Below are 19,285 nucleotides of genomic sequence, written 5' to 3' on the forward strand. Positions count from 1 at the left end.
TGATGCATATAGCTTCAAGTGTACAACTCATTGATGTTTTTACCTCATCTTGACCAAGTTTTGACCATCATAACTCTTGTGTAAGTCTAAGACATGAAGCACAACTCACTTAAGAGTTGTATGTAGTTTGATGAACCAAAGTTACATCAAAGTCTTAGGCTTGTCACATACATGAACTATAAAGTGATATTAACCAAGTTTTGACTATTTGGACACAAGTGTAAGTCTAAGATGTGTATCATAACTCACTTAAGAGTTGTATGAAGTTTGATGAACCAAAGTTGCATCAAAGTCTTAGATTTTACACCTACATGAGTTATAAAAGTAATTAAGTTATGAACTTGAAAGTAGACTTATGCAAACAAGATCTTAAGTTGTAGAACATAGTTCTTAGTTAGATCTTGAAGATCTTAGACCCAAAAGTCTAGATCAAACATAAGTGTACAAAGTTATAATTAAAAAGTTTCATTTACATGTTCTTGAACTAGTAAAGTTAACTTTTAGTTCAAGAGAAATGAGATCAAGACTAACTTGTAGTACTTGACCAACAACAACCAAAATCACAAAATTAAAGTGCAAGTAAATGAAGTAGTAAACTAAATGAACAAGTTAATAAGTCATGGTTGTTCATACTTTAAAGATTCAAACCAAAGTTTGATCTTTAAGAAAGTAAACTTTAAAGTTTACTAACATGAATTACAAGTATGATTTACAACACATGAACCTTAAATCTTTTGAAACAATAAATGTAGAATCATAAACTAGTAAGTTTATGTTCTTTTGTTCTTGAAAATATAAGATATTATGAAGAATCAAACTAAAGAGTTGATTCTTGAAACTAGTAAGTAACAAACAACTACAACTAACAATTACAAGTCATTAAACAACAAAGAACAAAAGATGATGATGATGAGAGTGTAGCCAAGGGCTACGGTTTTGTTAAAGAAAAGAAGAAGAAGAACAAGTTCAAGTTGCTTACAAGATGAGAGAAAAAGTGAGAAAGAAAGTTGCAAGTTTGAGAGTGTTTTTGAGAATGAGAGAATATGAGTAAACAAGTAATGAAAAAAAAGATTTTTGAATCCCTTTGTGCCCATCTAGGCCACGGCTTTCAGCAGAAAAAAGGGGGGAGGGTAATGTTTAATGGTTACTAGCATGTAAAAGTCATAAAAGGTGGTTAATGGAGGTGTATGCATGGGGATTATATGTTAACTAGATTCCAATTGTTCTAAAACTAACTAGTTACACCATAATGGATCACTTACATGAAGTAATGGGCTAGTAAGTCCACTAAAGAAGTAGGGTGGGCTCTTTAAGTCCATGTACAAAAATAAAGTCCAAGTTCCAAGTTTGTAGTAATTAAACAAATAAAGCCCATGTAACTAACTAATAACCATAGTTAATCAAAATGATTAATAAAACTTAATCATGAATGTAAATAATATGTGAAAATATTATTCGTGTAAGTTTCATGTGTCACAAAGACGTTTCGGGCATTTAAAGTCAAGTACGGGCAATCATGGCATCATGTAAATGTAATAACATACATTCGTTTTATCACAAGTATTAATAATAACAATTATTAATAAATAAATATTGGAAAGTCCAGGGTCGTTACATTACCCACCTGTTAAAGAAAATTTCGTCCCAAAATTTTAAACTGAGGTAGATGGAGGAGTCGGGAAAAGGTGAGGATACTTCCGCATCATTTGATCCTCTCGCTCCCAAGTAAACTCAAGTCCTCGTTTGGCATTCCATCGTACTCGGACGATCGGAATCTTGTTGCATTTCAAAGTTTTGATCTCACGATCCATAGTTTCAACAGGTTCTTCCATAAAGTGGAGTTTGTCATCAATTGTAAGTTCCTCAAGTGGTATGATAAGTTCAGGTGCAGCAAGACACTTCTTCAAGTTTGACACGTGGAAGGTAGGATGAACTGAGCTCAACTGTGCTGGTAGATCCAAACGGTAAGCAACGGGTCCAACACGTTCCAAGATTTCGAAAGGACCAATGTATCGTGGGTTTAACTTTCCACGTTTTCCAAAACGAATCACACCTTTCCAAGGTGCCACCTTCAACATAACACGATCACCAACGTTGAATTCAAAGTCTTTACGTTTAAGATCAGCATAACTCTTTTGGCGATCACGGGCAGTCTTAAGTCTAGCTTGAATCTGAGCAATCTTCTCCGTGGTTTCATGGACTACCTCGGGTTCGGTGATTTGCTTTTCGCCTACTTCAGCCCAACAAATAGGAGATCGGCACTTGCGGCCATACAACGCTTCAAAAGGTGCGACATTAATGCTTGAGTGATAACTGTTGTTGTAAGAAAATTCGGCGAGTGGAAAATGCCTTTCCCAGGCCTTTCCAAAATTAATGACACATACACGCAACATGTCTTCCAAGGTCTGAATAGTTCGTTCACTTTGCCCGTCAGTCTGTGGATGATAAGCAGTACTCATGTCAAGACGAGTTCCCATGGCTTCTTGCAATGAACGCCAAAATCTAGAAGCAAAACGGGGATCGTGATCTGAGATGATCGATAAAGGTACACCATGACGAGATACAACCTCCTTGATGTATAGTTGAGCAAGTCTCTCCATTGTATCCGTCTCCTTCATCGCTTGGAAGTGTGCAGATTTGGTAAGGCGGTCAACAATAACCCAGATGGTATCGTATCCGCCCACCGTCTTTGGTAGCTTGGTGATGAAATCCATCGTTATCCTTTCCCACTTTCATTGTGGGATTTCCGGTTGTTGAAGTAAACCAGAAGGTCTCTGATGCTCGATTTTAACCTTCGAGCAAGTCAAACACTTACCAACATAAGTCGCAACGTCCTTCTTAAGATTTGGCCACCAATACTGTTCTTTAAGGTCGTGGTACATCTTGCCCGCTCCGGGATGAATCGAATATCTCGACTTGTGGGCTTCATCAAGTATAAGGTTCCGTAGATCTCCATAATAAGGTACCCAAATTCTTCCGGCATAACATCAGAGTCCAGACTCCCTAACCTCGAATCGAGAGACAAGTATGTTCAAATGTTCATGAGATATATTCTCCTCCTTGAGAGCCTCACCTTGGGCTACTCGAATCTGACTGTTGAGGTTCGAATGGATGGTGATGTTCAGAGCCCTAACACGAAGAGGTGCCGTCCTCTCCTTTCGACTTAAAGCGTCAGCTACAACATTAGCCTTGCCAGGATGATAGCGAAGTTCACAATCGTAGTCGTTGAGCATCTCAATCCATCGACGCTGTCTCATATTCAGTTGCTTCTGATCGAAGATGTGTTGGAGACTCTTGTGATCAGTGAAGATAGTGCTCTTAGTTCCATAAAGGTAGTGTCTCCACAATTTGAGCGCAAAGACAATGGCTCCAAGTTCAAGATCGTGAGTAGTGTAGTTCCGCTCATGAATCTTCAATTGGAGGGAGGCATAGGCGATAACTTTTGATCGTTGCATCAGTACACAACCAAAACCACTTTTCGAAGCATCACAATAAACAACAAAGTCGTCACTGCCCTCAGGAAGTGATAGGATAGGTGCGGTGGTTAACTTCTTCTTCAAAGTTTGAAATGCTGATTTGTGTGCGGGTTCCCAAATGAACTTCTTACCCTTGTGAGTCAGCGCGGTCAAAGGACTCGCAATCAGAGAAAATCCTTCAATGAACCTTCGGTAGTAACCGGCCAGGAATTGGCGAATATGCGTCGGAGTAGTGGGAGTCTCCCACTTGCTGATAGCTTCAATCTTGGGTGGGATCAACTTTGATACCCTGGTCGCTCACAACATGACCCAGAAATTGTACTTCCTTCAACCAAAATTCACACTAGGAGAATTTGGCGTAAAGTTGCTCTTGTCTCAGGAGTTCAAGTACTTGTCGGAGGTGTTGCTCATGCTCTTCTTCACTCTTAGAGTAGATGAGGATATCATCTATGAAGACGATCACAAACTTATCCAAGTACGGCTTGCAGACACGATTCATGAGGTCCATGAACACGGCAGGTGCATTTGTCAAACCTAATGGCATCACGAGAAACTCATAATGACCATAACGGGTCCTGAATGCAGTTTTCATCACGTCACTTTCCTTCACCCTCAACTGGTGATACCCAGATCGCAAATCGATCTTAGAGTAAATGCTCGATCCTTGTAGTTGGTCAAAAAGATCGTAAATTTGTGGAAGAGGATACCAATTCTTGATTGTCAATTTGTTGAGTTCACGGTAGTCGATACACATACGGAAGGATCCATCCTTCTTCTTCACAAACAATACAGGTGCGCCCCAAGGCAAGAAACTTGGTTGGATAAATCCACGGTCTAACAACTCTTGTAGTTGACTCTGTAATTCTTGCATCTCGGAAGGTGCGAGTCTATAAGGTGTGCGAGCTACAGGTGCAGCTCCTGGCACTAAATCGATCTGAAACTCTACTGCTCTCTACGGTGGTAATCCGGGCAATTCTTCAGGTAAGACATCGAAAAATTCGTTCACAATTCGAACATCGTTCACATTCTTCACCTTTGTTTCTACCGCTTTCACATGTGCTAGGACAGCAAGACGTCCCTTCTTCATAATCTTTTGCGCTTTCACGCAACTAATGAGGTTCAACTTCGAGGTACATCTCTCTCCATAGATAACCAGTGGATCGCCATCTCCTTGTGGTATACAAAGTGCTTTATCTCCACAGATAATATCGGCCCTTATCTTACTCAACCAATCCATACCGATGATCACGTCAAAACTTCCCAGTTTGATAGGTATCAAATCAATTTCAAAATCTGCAGCAACTATGTTGATAATAGCTCCTCGACTAATATGGTCAACTTTCTCAAGTTTTCCGTTGGCGACCTCGACAAGCATACTTTCTTTTAACGGGACTAATGACCAATTAATCTTATCGCAAAAATGTCTACATACATAACTTCTATCAGCACCAGTATCAAACAAGACAGAAGCTAAAAGATTGTTGATTTTGAATATACCTGTCACTAAGTCGGGGTTTTCGCGTGCGTCCCTTGCATTAACATTGAAAGCTCTAGCGCGCGGTGGTCCGCCATCTTTTCGCTTATTTGGACACGCATTTCTGAAATGGCCTGTCTGCCCGCATTCGTAACACTTCCTTGGCCCTGTGGGGTTCGGCTTCCCATTCAAAGTGGTGACCTTGCAGTCTTTTCCAACATGCCCAGACTGTTGGCACTTCTCACAGACAACATTGCAATACCCAGTGTGGTGTTTGTAACACCTCTTGCATTGAGGTAGAGTTCCCTTGTAGTTCGGGTTTGAGTTTGTGTTCGGATTGGGGTTTCCACCGTTGTTGTTTCCTCTGAAACCCTCATGTCGTTTCGCCAGGTTTTGTTCATAGTTTCTTCCACTGTTGTTGTTGTTGTTGTTGTGGTTATCCCATTTGCGCTTCTCGCTAATACCCGCTTCAGACTTAGTTTTCTCCGGTTCATCGATGGTTATTTGATTCATTAAAGTATGCGCCATGCGCATCGCTTCGGGAACATTTGGTGGTTTGGATGAGATGACGTTTCCCTTAATGCTCTTAGGGAGTCCCCAGAAGTATCTCTCCATTCACTTGAATTCTGGGGTGACCATTGTAGGACACATCAGGGCTAGTTCCAAAAATCTCCTGTTGTAACCATCAAGGTCGTTCCCAATGGCCTTTAACTGCATGAATTCCATTTCCATCTTTTGGATTTCGGTTCTCGGACAATACTCCTCAATCATGGCACATTTAAATTCTTCCCATGGCGTAGCATACGCCTCATCAATGCCTTGTGCCTATGCCATTGTGTTCTACCACGTGAGCGCGCCGTCAGATAGCGTGCAAGAAGCAAATTTGGTTTTGTTGTCCTCCGAACAGTTGCTAACTCAGAATACTGATTCAAGTTTCTCGAACCATCTGGTGAGACCAACAGGTCCCTCGGTTCCACTGAAGTTGTGTGGTTTACAGCTCTAGAATTCCTTATAAGTACACCCATTTCGAACGGGTTGAATAACCGGTGGTGGTGGCGGTGGCGGTGGAGCTTGGGGTTGCATTTCCACAATGGCTGCGGCTACACGTTCTTGGATCATCTCTTCAATTTGAGCAGCAGTAGGTGTGGATCGACCGTTAGCCATGGTGTTCTATACAAACATTTTGACTCAAGTCAAAATCCAGCATTCAATATATAATAATATAGTATATAACAACCAACATGTAAACAGCACAACACATGTTAATTAAGTAACGCAAGTTGATACAAGTACCGCAAAACACCATACAGTAATGTAAATAGAACACTTGTGCAAAAAGTAACATCACAAAGTTTCCATTCATTAATAATAAGTTTCATACATCATGATAGATTCATACAATACATAAGTGAAATATGAAACTACAACTAGATTACATCATGAAATCTAATACAAAAGGTCCTACGGTGAAGGTGGGTGTAGGATGTCTAAAACTTGAGCCAACTGCTCCTCGAGCTCAGTAACCCGAGCTCGGAGGATTCCCACCTCCCTCCTCAGTTCCTCGTTAGAGGGAGATGGTGGGGAAGGCGGTTCAAGTGGTGCGGGTGGTGCAGACCGCACGAAACGGGGTGCAGACGTTCTGGCTCCAGAAATAGTCAGTACGTAACGGGGTGCCTTACGCACTTGTGGGTCGGCAGGGTACGGCACAAGCCGCTTACGGGCAGTAACCCTACGATGCCGACCAAACGCGTCAGTGAAGGCTCGTCCTCCGTTGATCCCCGGAATGATGGTACCGTCGAAGCGATACCACTTCTTCGTCGGGGTGGAGGGTGGCTGAATAGGTATATCAGTAGGGTCCTCATCATCACTGGAGTCGTCTGAGGAAGAGTCATCTGATGAAGAATCGGCGGATGATGAGTCATCCAAATCATGTGGTGGTAGCACTGGTGGCTGAATTGGCAGTCCGTGGGCGGCCATCATCTGTCTGTATCTGCCTGGCGGAATCGGCACTAAACATCCATTAGGAGCGCGTCGGCACGGCATGCGCATATGGTTACGGAATGACCCTTCCCCGAACTCCGCGGGAATCACAACACCACCGATGCGGGGCTGTGGCTCCGAGGGTCCGGGAGCAGATGGAGCTGGAATCTCCGTAGGGTCCACGTGTCCGTCAATAGTAGCCACTGGTGCCAGCGCACTACTACTAGCTCCGGAAGACGAAGCGCCGGGGTCACTGGTGCGTATCGGGATCGGTGTGTCGGCAGCAGCAGCAGGTGGGGTGGCTGACGAGTCTAAACTGCCCAAAATGATAGCAGGTGGTACATCCGACATCTGAACAAGGAAAAATAAATTTTCCATGTCAGTAAGTCATAAAGCAAGCACGTATTAGGCCAACAGTTTAAATCATGTATAACAATATGTAGCATGGCAATAACGACAAGTATCATGCAATCGAAAGCAGATAATAGCATGCAGTAGTGACATCATGTAATAACATACGGCACATAGTAGTAAAAGTAAGCAGCAGCATGCAGTAAGTTCAGCGAAAACAAGTAAACTAGCAAGTTGTAGATTAGTCCTATTAGTGAATCCTAATCGGGTCGGTCTTAGACTCACTAATGCAACCTAATTCCCTACAACCAATGCTCTGATACCAAATGTGATGCCCTGTACAAAACCATCGTGTACGAATCATCAACAACAGGATCATTACAAGGTTAAGTACTATATGCTGTATTAATAGAAGTTGCATTCACGATAAAAAGATGACGTCATAATCGACGTCAATTGTTTTACACCAACAGTATGCTTCTATGAATAGCAAGCATGAATAAATGTATATGACCCTTAGGTCGTTACAAAACATAGTTTCAAATGTATTAAAGTTTGAATGCAAGTTAAACAGTTCATGCGGTGATAACACTAGAGCAGCGGGTGTCTACGGCAAGATTAGCACGACAGCGGAAGCAAATAACCTTAAGCACCTGAGAAAAACATGCTTAAAAATGTCAAAACAAAGGTTGGTGAGCTATAGTTTAAGTATAACAGTATGTAAGGTAGGCCACGAGATTTCAGTGCTACAAAGAGCGTTTCAAAACAGTATGATAAAGTATATGTTAACCGTGGGCACTTGGTAACTAACTTAACGTTTATACCCCCTGAAAGTACACTTGGCAAGTGCGTATGTTTATGAAGTATTAAACACTCGTTAAATGCTAGCGCTACTATCCCGAGTGGGGATGTCAAACCCTATGGATCCATATCTAAGATTCGTGTTCACCGGTTCAAAAACCAATGACTAAACGTTACCGAGCTAAAGGGAATGTTTCTGCCGTTATATAACCCACACATATATAAGTTTAAGTACTCGTGCCTAGTATGTAAAACGTAAAATGCGCATGTATTCTCAGTTCCCAAAATAGTTAAAGTAAAAAGGGAATGCTATAACTCACAATGATAAAGTAGCGGTAAAGTATGACTCGGAAAGTAAGCAAGTAATGAAGGTTGTTCAAACGGGTCCTCAACCTAAGTCAAATAGTACTAAGTCAGTAAATCGTCCGAATAGGTTTAAAAGTATGTAAATAAGGTCTTAAGTGTCATCATCATTCATCATCAAACAAAAGGCGTAAAGTAAATTTCGTTTATGAAAGTAGTTTAAAACAAGGGCTGAATTTGATCAGTCACCACGGCCTCTACCCTTACTGAAATAAGGTGAGACCAGTGGCCATGGCTCCGTATATGAGTCCTTTAAGTGTGATAAAATTTACATAAGCAAAATCGTCTTCGTTTGACCGTGGCGACGGTCTAAGTGCGAGTAGGTCAGAAATTTTTGCACAACGTTAAAGGACATAGTGACGATCGGAGGGCCATAAATCCTAAACCGTAACTCGGATTAAGACGAGTCCTATATGAAAAGTTATCTAATCGAAAAGATCTATCTGAAAATCAAGGTTACAGTAGCCCAGGTGTACTGGTCTGTTACAGAAACCAGAAAACAATAGGCAGAAGACAGAAAACAGAAAACAGAAAAATAGTGGGTTCCGGTGGTCTTGGTGCTTGATGTTCATCATGGTTCTCATCCTTGATGCATATAGCTTCAAGTGTACAACTCATTGATGTTTTTACCTCATCTTGACCAAGTTTTGACCATCATAACTCTTGTGTAAGTCTAAGACATGAAGCACAACTCACTTAAGAGTTGTATGTAGTTTGATGAACTAAAGTTACATCAAAGTCTTAGACTTGTCACATACATGAACTATAAAGTGATATTAACCAAGTTTTGACTATTAGGACACAAGTGTAAGTCTAAGATGTGTATCACAACTCACTTAAGAGTTGTATGAAGTTTGATGAACCAAAGTTGCATCAAAGTCTTAGATTTTACACCTACATGAGTTATAAAAGTAATATTAAGTTATGAACTTGAAAGTAGACTTATGCAAACAAGATCTTAAGTTGTAGAACATAGTTCTTAGTTAGATCTTGAAAATCTTAGACCCAAAAGTCTAGATCAAACATAAGTGTACAAAGTTATAATTAAAAAGTTTCATTTACATGTTCTTGAACTAGTAAAGTTAACTTTTAGTTCAAGAGAAATGAGATCAAGACTAACTTGTAGTACTTGACCAACAACAACCAAAATCACAAAATTAAAGTGCAAGTAAATGAAGTAGTAAACTAAATGAACAAGTTAATAAGTCATGGTTGTTCATACTTTAAAGATTCAAACCAAAGTTTGATCTTTAAGAAAGTAAACTTTAAAGTTTACTAACATGAATTACAAGTATGATTTACAACACATGAACCTTAAATCTTTTGAAACAATAAATGTAGAATCATAAACTAGTAAGTTTATGTTCTTGTGTTCTTGAAAATACAAGATATTATGAAGAATCAAACTAAAGAGTTGATTCTTGAAACTAGTAAGTAAGTAATAAACAACTACAACTAACAATTACAAGTCATTAAACAACAAAGAACAAAAGATGATGATGATGAGAGTGTAGCCAAGGGCTACGGTTTTGTTAAAGAAAAGAAGAAGAAGAACAAGTTCAAGTTGCTTACAAGATGAGAGAAAAAGTGAGAAAGAAAGTTGCAAGTTTGAGAGTGTTTTTGAGAATGAGAGAATATGAGTAAACAAGTAATGAAAAAAAGATTTTTGAATCCCTTTGTACCCATCTAGGCCACGGATTTCAGCAGAAAAAAAGGGGGGAGGGTAATGTTTAATGGTTACTAGCATGTAAAAGTCATAAAAGGTGGTTAATGGAGGTGTATGCATGGGGATTATATGTTAACTAGATTCCAATTGTTCTAAAACTAACTAGTTACACCATAATGGATCACTTACATGAAGTAATGGGCTAGTAAGTCCACTAAAGAAGTAGGGTGGGCTCTTTAAGTCCATGTACAAAAATAAAGCCCATGTTCCAAGTTTGTAGCAATTAAACAAATAAAGCTCATGTAACTAACTAATAACCATAGTTAATCAAAATGATTAATAAAACTTAATCATGAATATAAATAATATGTGAAAATATTATTCGTGTAAGTTTCGTGTGTCACAAAGACGTTTCGGGCATTTAAAGTCAAGTACGGGCAATCATGGCATCATGTAAATGTAATAACATACATTCGTTTTATCACAAGTATTAATAATAACAATTATTAATAAATAAACGTTGGAAAGTCCAGGGTCGTTACAAAATGCCCTGAACCGGGCTCTAACCCAAGAACTCTCGATCACCAACATCACTCTCTAACCATCCCAGCCGTTTTGTTTTTCTGTTTAATGTTATGACCCATATCTATATAACCCATTTCTGTTTAGTGTTCATCTTCTTCATAATTCTAATTACTAGACATCCTTAATCACAACAATTGAATACAAAGTAAAATAGTTTTAGGATTTATAAACATAAACGATTTCATCTGTGCATTTAAACTTAAAGAAAATAAAATAAAAAAAATAATCAAAAAAAAAAATATAAGAGAAGCTGCTGTCCGACGCTGTTTCAAAAAAAAAAATAATTTTTGATTATGATATTAGGATCGTTTTAGCCAAAGGTTATAACACAAAATATATTTTAAATTACTCATAAAAGCTTTCCAAATTGTCAATTGAAACAGAATCATTAGAACAAGCTTGAATTTCACGAAGAACAAAAGTGTTGACTTTTTGTTTTAAATGTTTGACTCTCAAATTCGGATTTGGTTTGACGAATTAAAACTTGAGATTTTTAGGAAACATTAACGACGTGATTTAGGACACTTCTGAATTTTTAGATTTTTAAAATGGGTTCGATTTCGAATTATGAGCAAAAAGATTCACGAACAGAGGTGTTCTTGTTGTATTTAAGTTTTGGGTTTTTTTTTTTTTTTAATTCTCCCTAGCAGATGACTAACGCAATATATATGATAATGAGGATCCTAATTGAATGATTGAAATAGTAAACCTAATTTGATCGAATTTGTTGGATAGTGTAGTGGTCGACAAAGATTTACGGGCAGGAGGAAAAAAAAATATAACTGATGGTGATACATATAATAAAATTTCGTGTAATATCTGTTTTTATAGATTATATTTAATATTAGTTATTAATAAATAAATATCTTAGTAATAATAATACTATTAATTATTAATAATAATAATAAAAATATTGATATAATAATAATAATTTTATTAGGGATAATGATAATTAGTTGTATTGTAATAGTAATAAAAATATTTATAAAAATTTTAATAATAATTTTAGTAATAATAATATTACTAATAATACTAATAATAAGATTAGTAATTATATTAATGATAATAATAATTAATAATAATAATGATGATAATAATAATAATAATAATAATAATAATATAACAAATCATATATATCAAATTATCATATCTGTATATTATATATTTAAATAATAATATTACTAATACTGTTATTAATATTAATATTAGTATTACTAATAATGGAAGTAATTATAACAACTATATTCTAAACTTGCAATTAAATTTAATCTATTAATATTACATATTATTAATCATGTATTATTTAATAATTATAACATATAATATCTATAACTTTGATATATATTCCAATACCCATGTCATAATAATTTTTAATAGAAGTCATATGTATTTATATATAGCTTTATTTTAATACCCACATTATTATCTCGTGTATTATTTTACATACTTAATCTTAATGATCAAATTGTATTTTATTATTTTAATTATTTAGATATACTTATATTTATATATTTATATATATATATATATAAGGTTTTAATTATAACGTAAAACGTTTTCATTTAATAAAGTAAAATCATATAATATGTAAATCATAACTGTTTCCAGTTTTTAACTTACAGTTCACTCGTGAATCGTAGGGTTAAGTCCAATGGATAAATAAACGTATGAAATCATCTTAATATAACACGTCAAATGGTTTAATCTGTCAACAACCATTATCACAATTATTTATTCTACATGATTTCACTTTTACATTAAATATTATGAAAGTTAAATAATTAACTTACCAAGAGACACGAGGCAATTATTGTAAAGCATGTATTGAAAATTAAGCAGGAATCTCCACTAACTTTTGTCTAGTTTTCGTTAATTGACACTTTTGTTCTTACTTGTAAATCACTTTAGCAATTATTCCGAATATTGTTAAAAAGGAAAGATTTCTCAAATCAATGTGGGCCTCACAACAGAGACTCGTAATCATATCACAATGTGTCAGATAACTCAATCATTTGATATTATCTTATAATTCTATCGATAAATATATTAAACTTATATCGAAACAAATACGTTCATGTAAAATATTATTCATTCAATACTTTGATAACGTTTCCAAGTCATAAAATAGATCTCATAGCTTATATTCATATCAACTAAACCGGTAAATGTTTTATTAATATATCTCAATTTAATAATCGCACATATATATATATATATATATATATATATATATATATATATATATATATATATATATATATATATATATATATATATATATATATATATATATATATATATTTACACATAATAGTTCGTGAATCGTCGAGCATAGTCAATGGGTAATTGAATACATAAACATAGTTCAAAGTTTTTGAGATTTTAACATTACAGACTTTGCTTATCGTATCGGAATAATATAAAGATAAAGTTTAAATTTGGTCGGAAATTTCCGGGTTGTCACAAATAAAGACAAAGATCCTATGAAAAAAGGAATGGTCGTAAATTATTCCCTATAGGTGTAATAAAATAAACAAGACAATCGTCGTAGTCATTTTGACTATGTAAATAACTTATGTTGCGCTCAAATGAACACTTATGGTATTAAATAACATTAAGACATACTCCGTAATAGCTAAAATAGTCCTTGTGTTTTTACATTTTTGCTTAAATGGTCACTCCCATTTATAATCTGCATTATTAGTCACTAAATTCGTGTTTTGGTCCCAAATTCATTCCTTAACCTAACGATACTTAATAGTTTCAATAGTCCGTTAAGTTCCAAGTGAGTCTCATGTAAATGATATACATATATTTGAACTTCAGGGATTCAATTGCACTTGTTTAAGACTGAAAGGGATTATTATTAAAAACTTAAAAGCAATCCAAATCCATTTTATTCATCGTCATCCCTTTTTCCCACGTAATGAGTTCATCTTCACTAATGTTTATGCCGATTCCAAAAGTTTACTTTTATGCAAATCGATAAAGCAAGCACTAGCCCAGTAGCCCTGAAATGCTTCACTATGTATTTCCCTATGTTCTTTTCACTAATTTGATCATATTATTCATCATCTTGTCTTGTGAATGGTGTTTATTATAGTTAGATTTAACCCTTATTGTATAATTGATGCAAGTATCTGATGATTATATCTCATAATCTGATTTTTTATTTTAATTCTAATGAGTCTCTATATACATATTCTTATGCTTTTCTTAAAACAAATTAACAAACAAGACGAATTCCTTTTTTCCTGCACATTTGTCATAATTCTTGTCACTTTTAGAAATCGGTTTGCTATTATTGTAAAAGAGCTGTTTTTGTTGCATTTGGGGACCGGTTTGTTGTTATCGTAATTTGTAAAGAACTCTAAACTAAGTATAAGACCGGTTAATCACAAAGCCCTTTCAGTCTTACCAAGTGGAATTGGATCCCTGAAGTTCAAATATATCTATATCATTTACATGAGACTCACATGATTGAAACTTAACAGATTGTTAAGTTCGTTAGGTTAAGGGATGTTTTTGAGATCAAAACACAAATTTAGTGACTAATAATGTAGGTTATATTTCAGAGTGACTATTTAAGCAAAATTGTAAAAACTCAATGACTATTTTAATAATTTTGTCTAAGAGTAAATTATGACCCTTTTTTCTCCTTTTCGGAAAGCAATTCTATTAATAAAACCACGCAATAAGTGTGCAACCAAATACAAGCCTAGAGCAGATGTTAGCCGGAAACTTAAATGTACTCGCAACAACGCGCAACGAAATCATAGCAACTTAAACGTACCGCAACAAAAAAGCAGATCGTACTGTTACACGTAAAATATAATATAAAAATAAATCAAAATAGTCAACAATCTGTTTTTGACATTTCAAGTTGTCAAAACAATAAATGTAAACAAAGTCAACAACCATTTATTGACCCAATAGGCACAAAGTCACACCTCATTTAAACACTACTACATCATCATACTCTATTTTTTATGATTTTCAAAAGTTGCACACTTTTATATTATTTCCATGCAGATGACTCCAACTTACACCCCATTTGCTCCACATATATATGATACTAATCAATTGTCATCAAACAAATAAATATGTTATAATCTCTCCCACTTTTCACAATGTTTTCAATCTCATCCGAGTTGACTCAGATCTCCATCTACATATTCATCCTTCAACTCACCTTTTTATTATATAATCCAATCACAGCTCAAGAGCTAGTAAAAGGCTTCACAGCTACCCCAGATTCATCAGTAGCATTATTTCAACCTTTACTTAATGACTCAGTTGGAAACTATTCATTCGGTTTTTTACGAGTTGATCGAACTCAACTCGTAATTGCAGTCATTCATGTTGCATCGAAAGAACCGATCTGGATCACCGGAAAAAGCCCGGTCACTCGGTGGTCGTCGAAAACTAGTTTGTTGTTTAATGGCAGTCTTGTAATTATGGATAAACAAGTAGGGGTATTATGGTCAAGTTACACGGATGGAGAGCGTGTTTGGTTATCTTACACTTCGAATTTGATAATTGATAGAGTGGATGATATTGGTAACCAACGTAGTTTAACTTTGTGGCAAAGTTTTGATTTTCCCTATAATACCCTTATGGAGAATCAAAATTTCACTAGTGATATGACGTTGGTTTCTTCAAATGGGTTGTATTTAATGAGGCTTGGACCTGATTTTATCGGCTTCTACACCAAATATGGTGTGGATCCGAGTTCAGATTCGGATCCGAGTCGACTCTACTTTAAACATAACCCGATGGAAGCGAAAGCTCAGATTAAGAAAGGCGGCGGGCCTATCCGGGTTATGCTTAATCCGGATGGGTATATTGCAATGTATCAGAACGGGATAGATCCGGTTGACGTACAACCTTTTAGTAGTTTTCAGCAACCAGGTACAGGTAACCGTCGAGTTACCCTTGAACCCGACGGTAACCTAGTTGGTTACTATTGGACTAAATCATCCTGGGTCGTAGATTTTAAGGAAATCTCAAGCCAATGTGATCTACCAAGCTCTTGTGGGCCATATGGTCTATGCCAACCTGGAAAAGGTTGTTCATGTTTAAATAAACATACAAATTACACGTCTGGTCGGTGTGACATTGGAGAAACAAGAACATTGAACAACGATTTTTGTAATGAGAAGTATGATGTTTTGAGACGAACTGGGATCGAGCTACCTAACAAAGAAGTGATGAATTACACGATCATGAGTTCGTTAAAACAATGCGAGAATGCGTGTGAAGAAAAATGCCCTTGTTGGGGTGCGGTGTATAGTAACACATCAGGATTTTGTTACACTATAAACTACCCTATACAAACTTTAGTTGAGGTTCTTGATGAGACCAAAATGGGTTACTTTAAGATGAGGCATGGTGTAAAAGATACTAGGCTAGTGGGGTTATGGGTTGGGTTAGGATTGTTGTGTGGGTTAGTTTTGTTACTTTTAATAGTTGGAGGAGTGTATTTGTACAAGAGGAAAAGTAGAGGGGTGATGGGGTATGTAGAAGAGAAAGGGGTGAATGGTGGTGGGGTGGGCCCCTACAAAAATCTTGAGTCATCAAGTTTCAAGTCTATAGAGTTAAGTGAAAGGTGATGCAAAGAATGACGTTTTTTTGGGCTGTGAGTTAAACTTTGACCAGGTTTGACTTTAATTTTGTTGGTTTATGGGTCGATATATGTGAAATGGATCTTGATGGGCCCATCATGTTGGTCACGTGACTCCAATACTAATTTTTATTTGTACAATTACAATGTATTTACTTCATTAAAAAACTTATTTCTGCCCACACTATGTTTTTACTTTTATTTATAGCTCGCACTGAGATTAAAATATACATTTAACTCGCATTTTCTTTTAAATTTGATCTTAACCAAGCTTACATTGGTCAAGTTTCATTTAGCAACGTTTACAGCAGAATTTAGGGTCGAACACGTTGTGTAATGCTAACGTTTGACGCCCAATGCTTCTTTGTTTGTTTTTATTTTCCTTTTTCATTGATTGAAAAACTATATTTGTAGACTTGTTTATAACTAAAAAACACTTTAGCAACATCAATAGTATTTAGGGTTGAACACGTTTGTTGGGCGACCTTTTTAATAGAGCTTGATCACACTACAATTACAATTAGAGACGACATTTTTCAAGACGACATCGAATCGTCCTGAAAAGTCTGCTAAAAGACAAAAAATGGTTGTTTTTATCAGAGATGTATTCGAGCATAGGCAAGATAGGCAACCTTATAGGGCCCAAAAATTGAATTGACCAAAAATTTGAATATATGTAAATGTTTTTTTTCTTCAATATATTTAATTAAATCAAATAAAAAATACCAATAAAAATCAAAATATCTTGTTATTAATAATTAAATACAATGTAAGTATATAAATATATAAATTGGAGTATTATATTTTTATGCGTAGTAAAAAAAATAACATATATGTGGGTCCATTTTTATTTTCGTCTATGGCCTTTAAACTGTTGAGACGACCTGATTTTTATTTTATGGACTCGTTTCAACTTTAGAACAATGCCTAGACATGATCATCCACCTTTCTATCTTTTTACCGCCGGGTATCATTCGAAAATACTGTTTAAAACTTCATAATCACTACTCGCATTATTAATAGTTTATAAATGTTGATAAAAACATACTACATGAGTTAGACTACTCTTATCCATGACACTTGTCATGAAACCACATTGCTACCACATCAATGCCACCTCAGTAACTTTTCCTTTCATTTTACCCACTACATTCACTAACATCCATCACACCCACCACACTGACTCCACTTCCAATATTATTTATTTTATTATTCTTATTATTAATATTATTATTATTATGATTATGATTATATTTATATTTTAAAAATATTTTTAAATTAAAACGGCTATATTTTGAACCTTTTTTTAATTTATTTTGAAAAAGGGCTATTTTTTCCCCTATATACTCTTATCAAAACATAACTGTAAGTAACTAGAGGTGGAGTGAATAGTTACTTAATGCGATTTTTAAAACTTTTTCGATTTAGAACTTGAGATTATTATATTGAGATTTGATTTTGTTTGTTCACAAGTAAAGTAAATGCAAAGATAAGGGATAAGAGAACAAACACGGAGATTTATAGTGGTTCGGGAAGATGTTAACTAATTTTCCTTAATCCACTCCTCAATTCTAATGAATTGATAGTTAGTTTCACTATGATGCTCCAAACTCGGTGGAGTGTCCGAATACAACACTAGCTCCTCGATAAGCCGCAACCTATGAACCCTTATGTTCCTTTGAAGAATTCACAATCACCAAATGTTCTTACCACAAGATCATAACGCTCCAACTAAGTGAAATCTTACCTATCTTCTAGATCCCTTTAAGAAGATAGTTTACAAGTAAACTCACAACTAAGTTTACAATCACTCTTGCTTGAATCACTCTAAATAGATTACCATAGTATTTGAATGATATCAGTAAATATATGGAAATATAAGTGCAAGAGGTGAGTCTTCAAGTGCTCCAAGGTTTGGCTTTTATAGGCAAGAGAAATTCAAACCCGACTGACTGCGGCTCACCTCACGGTCGACCGTGGGTTGAGAAATTGTAGCCGTTTTAGATCTTTAACTCTGTCATTTTTTCTTAGTGGATGGCTGCAATTAGATGCCAAAAATATCTGAAAAGACCTGCATTATCCCTTTTATCTTGGATGTATTCTTTGAGGTTGACCTTGGCTTAAAAGAGGAAAGTCTCATTGTACTAGTGGTGTGTCATTGATTCCTCTTTATGGTAAATGCAGAATTTTGATCCCTTGACAACCACAAGCTTCCAAACTTCAAGTCACATGTCTTCAAGGCTTTTGTCAACATTAGTTTTGCAAATATGCAAAACTAATGTTAATCTATTTAGAGTGATTCAATATATTTACTGATATCAGTAAATATATGCATTCATAGGTTACTTACTGTTGGTCCCTTCTTGATTAACAACAAGAGTATTGTAGAGGGGGGGTGAATACAATTCTTTTGATTATCTTAAAAGATATAATAGTTTAGTATTCAAGCAAGGAATTGACTTTTTTGTGCCGTTGGTCCCTCCAATATACACCAAAAAGCTAACAACGTCTCTCTGTTTTTTTTTTGCTAACAGAATCCTTCCATTATCCCATTTAAGTATACAGAGTCGCTCCGTCTAAATTCCGTTAAAAAAGTCCGTTAACCCTTGACATGTGCGTTGCATGTGAGGGTAAAATCATCTTTTTAACCCTTCTTCTTTATCTGAATTGAATTTGAAGCTTGCTATACTTGTTCTTCCCCAAAACTACAAACCCTAATTGTTTTGATAAAAATTAAGTCTAAACAAAAACTGATCCCTTACTAATAATATGCATAGCATCGTTCTTTAAATCATTCATTTGTAACTGAAACGAAAATAAAAATACAAAAAGTAAATCCGCAGCAGTGGAGTTTAAAAGCCTGAAAAAGTTCCATTGTTTCCTTCTTCGTTAATCTTCTTCTGGCGAATAGTAATCTTCTTTCATTGTCCCATTTAGAAATCAATTTTAAGCAACTATCCAGGTCA

General features: G+C 35.7%; 1 protein-coding gene across 1 annotated transcript; it reads left to right on the forward strand.

The window, feature by feature from the left end:
• The first annotated feature begins 14,817 nt into the window (after window positions 1-14,817).
• Window positions 14,818-16,520, forward strand: LOC139877568 (PAN domain-containing protein At5g03700-like). The gene has a single exon (XM_071865006.1). The coding sequence runs from the start codon at window positions 14,827-14,829 to the stop codon at window positions 16,306-16,308; it is 1,482 nt and encodes a 493-aa protein (XP_071721107.1). The 5' UTR covers window positions 14,818-14,826; the 3' UTR covers window positions 16,309-16,520.
• Window positions 16,521-19,285: the final 2,765 nt, after the last annotated feature.

This window comes from Rutidosis leptorrhynchoides, chromosome 11 (genome assembly GCF_046630445.1).
Source record: "Rutidosis leptorrhynchoides isolate AG116_Rl617_1_P2 chromosome 11, CSIRO_AGI_Rlap_v1, whole genome shotgun sequence".
NCBI classification, from domain to species: domain Eukaryota; kingdom Viridiplantae; phylum Streptophyta; class Magnoliopsida; order Asterales; family Asteraceae; genus Rutidosis; species Rutidosis leptorrhynchoides.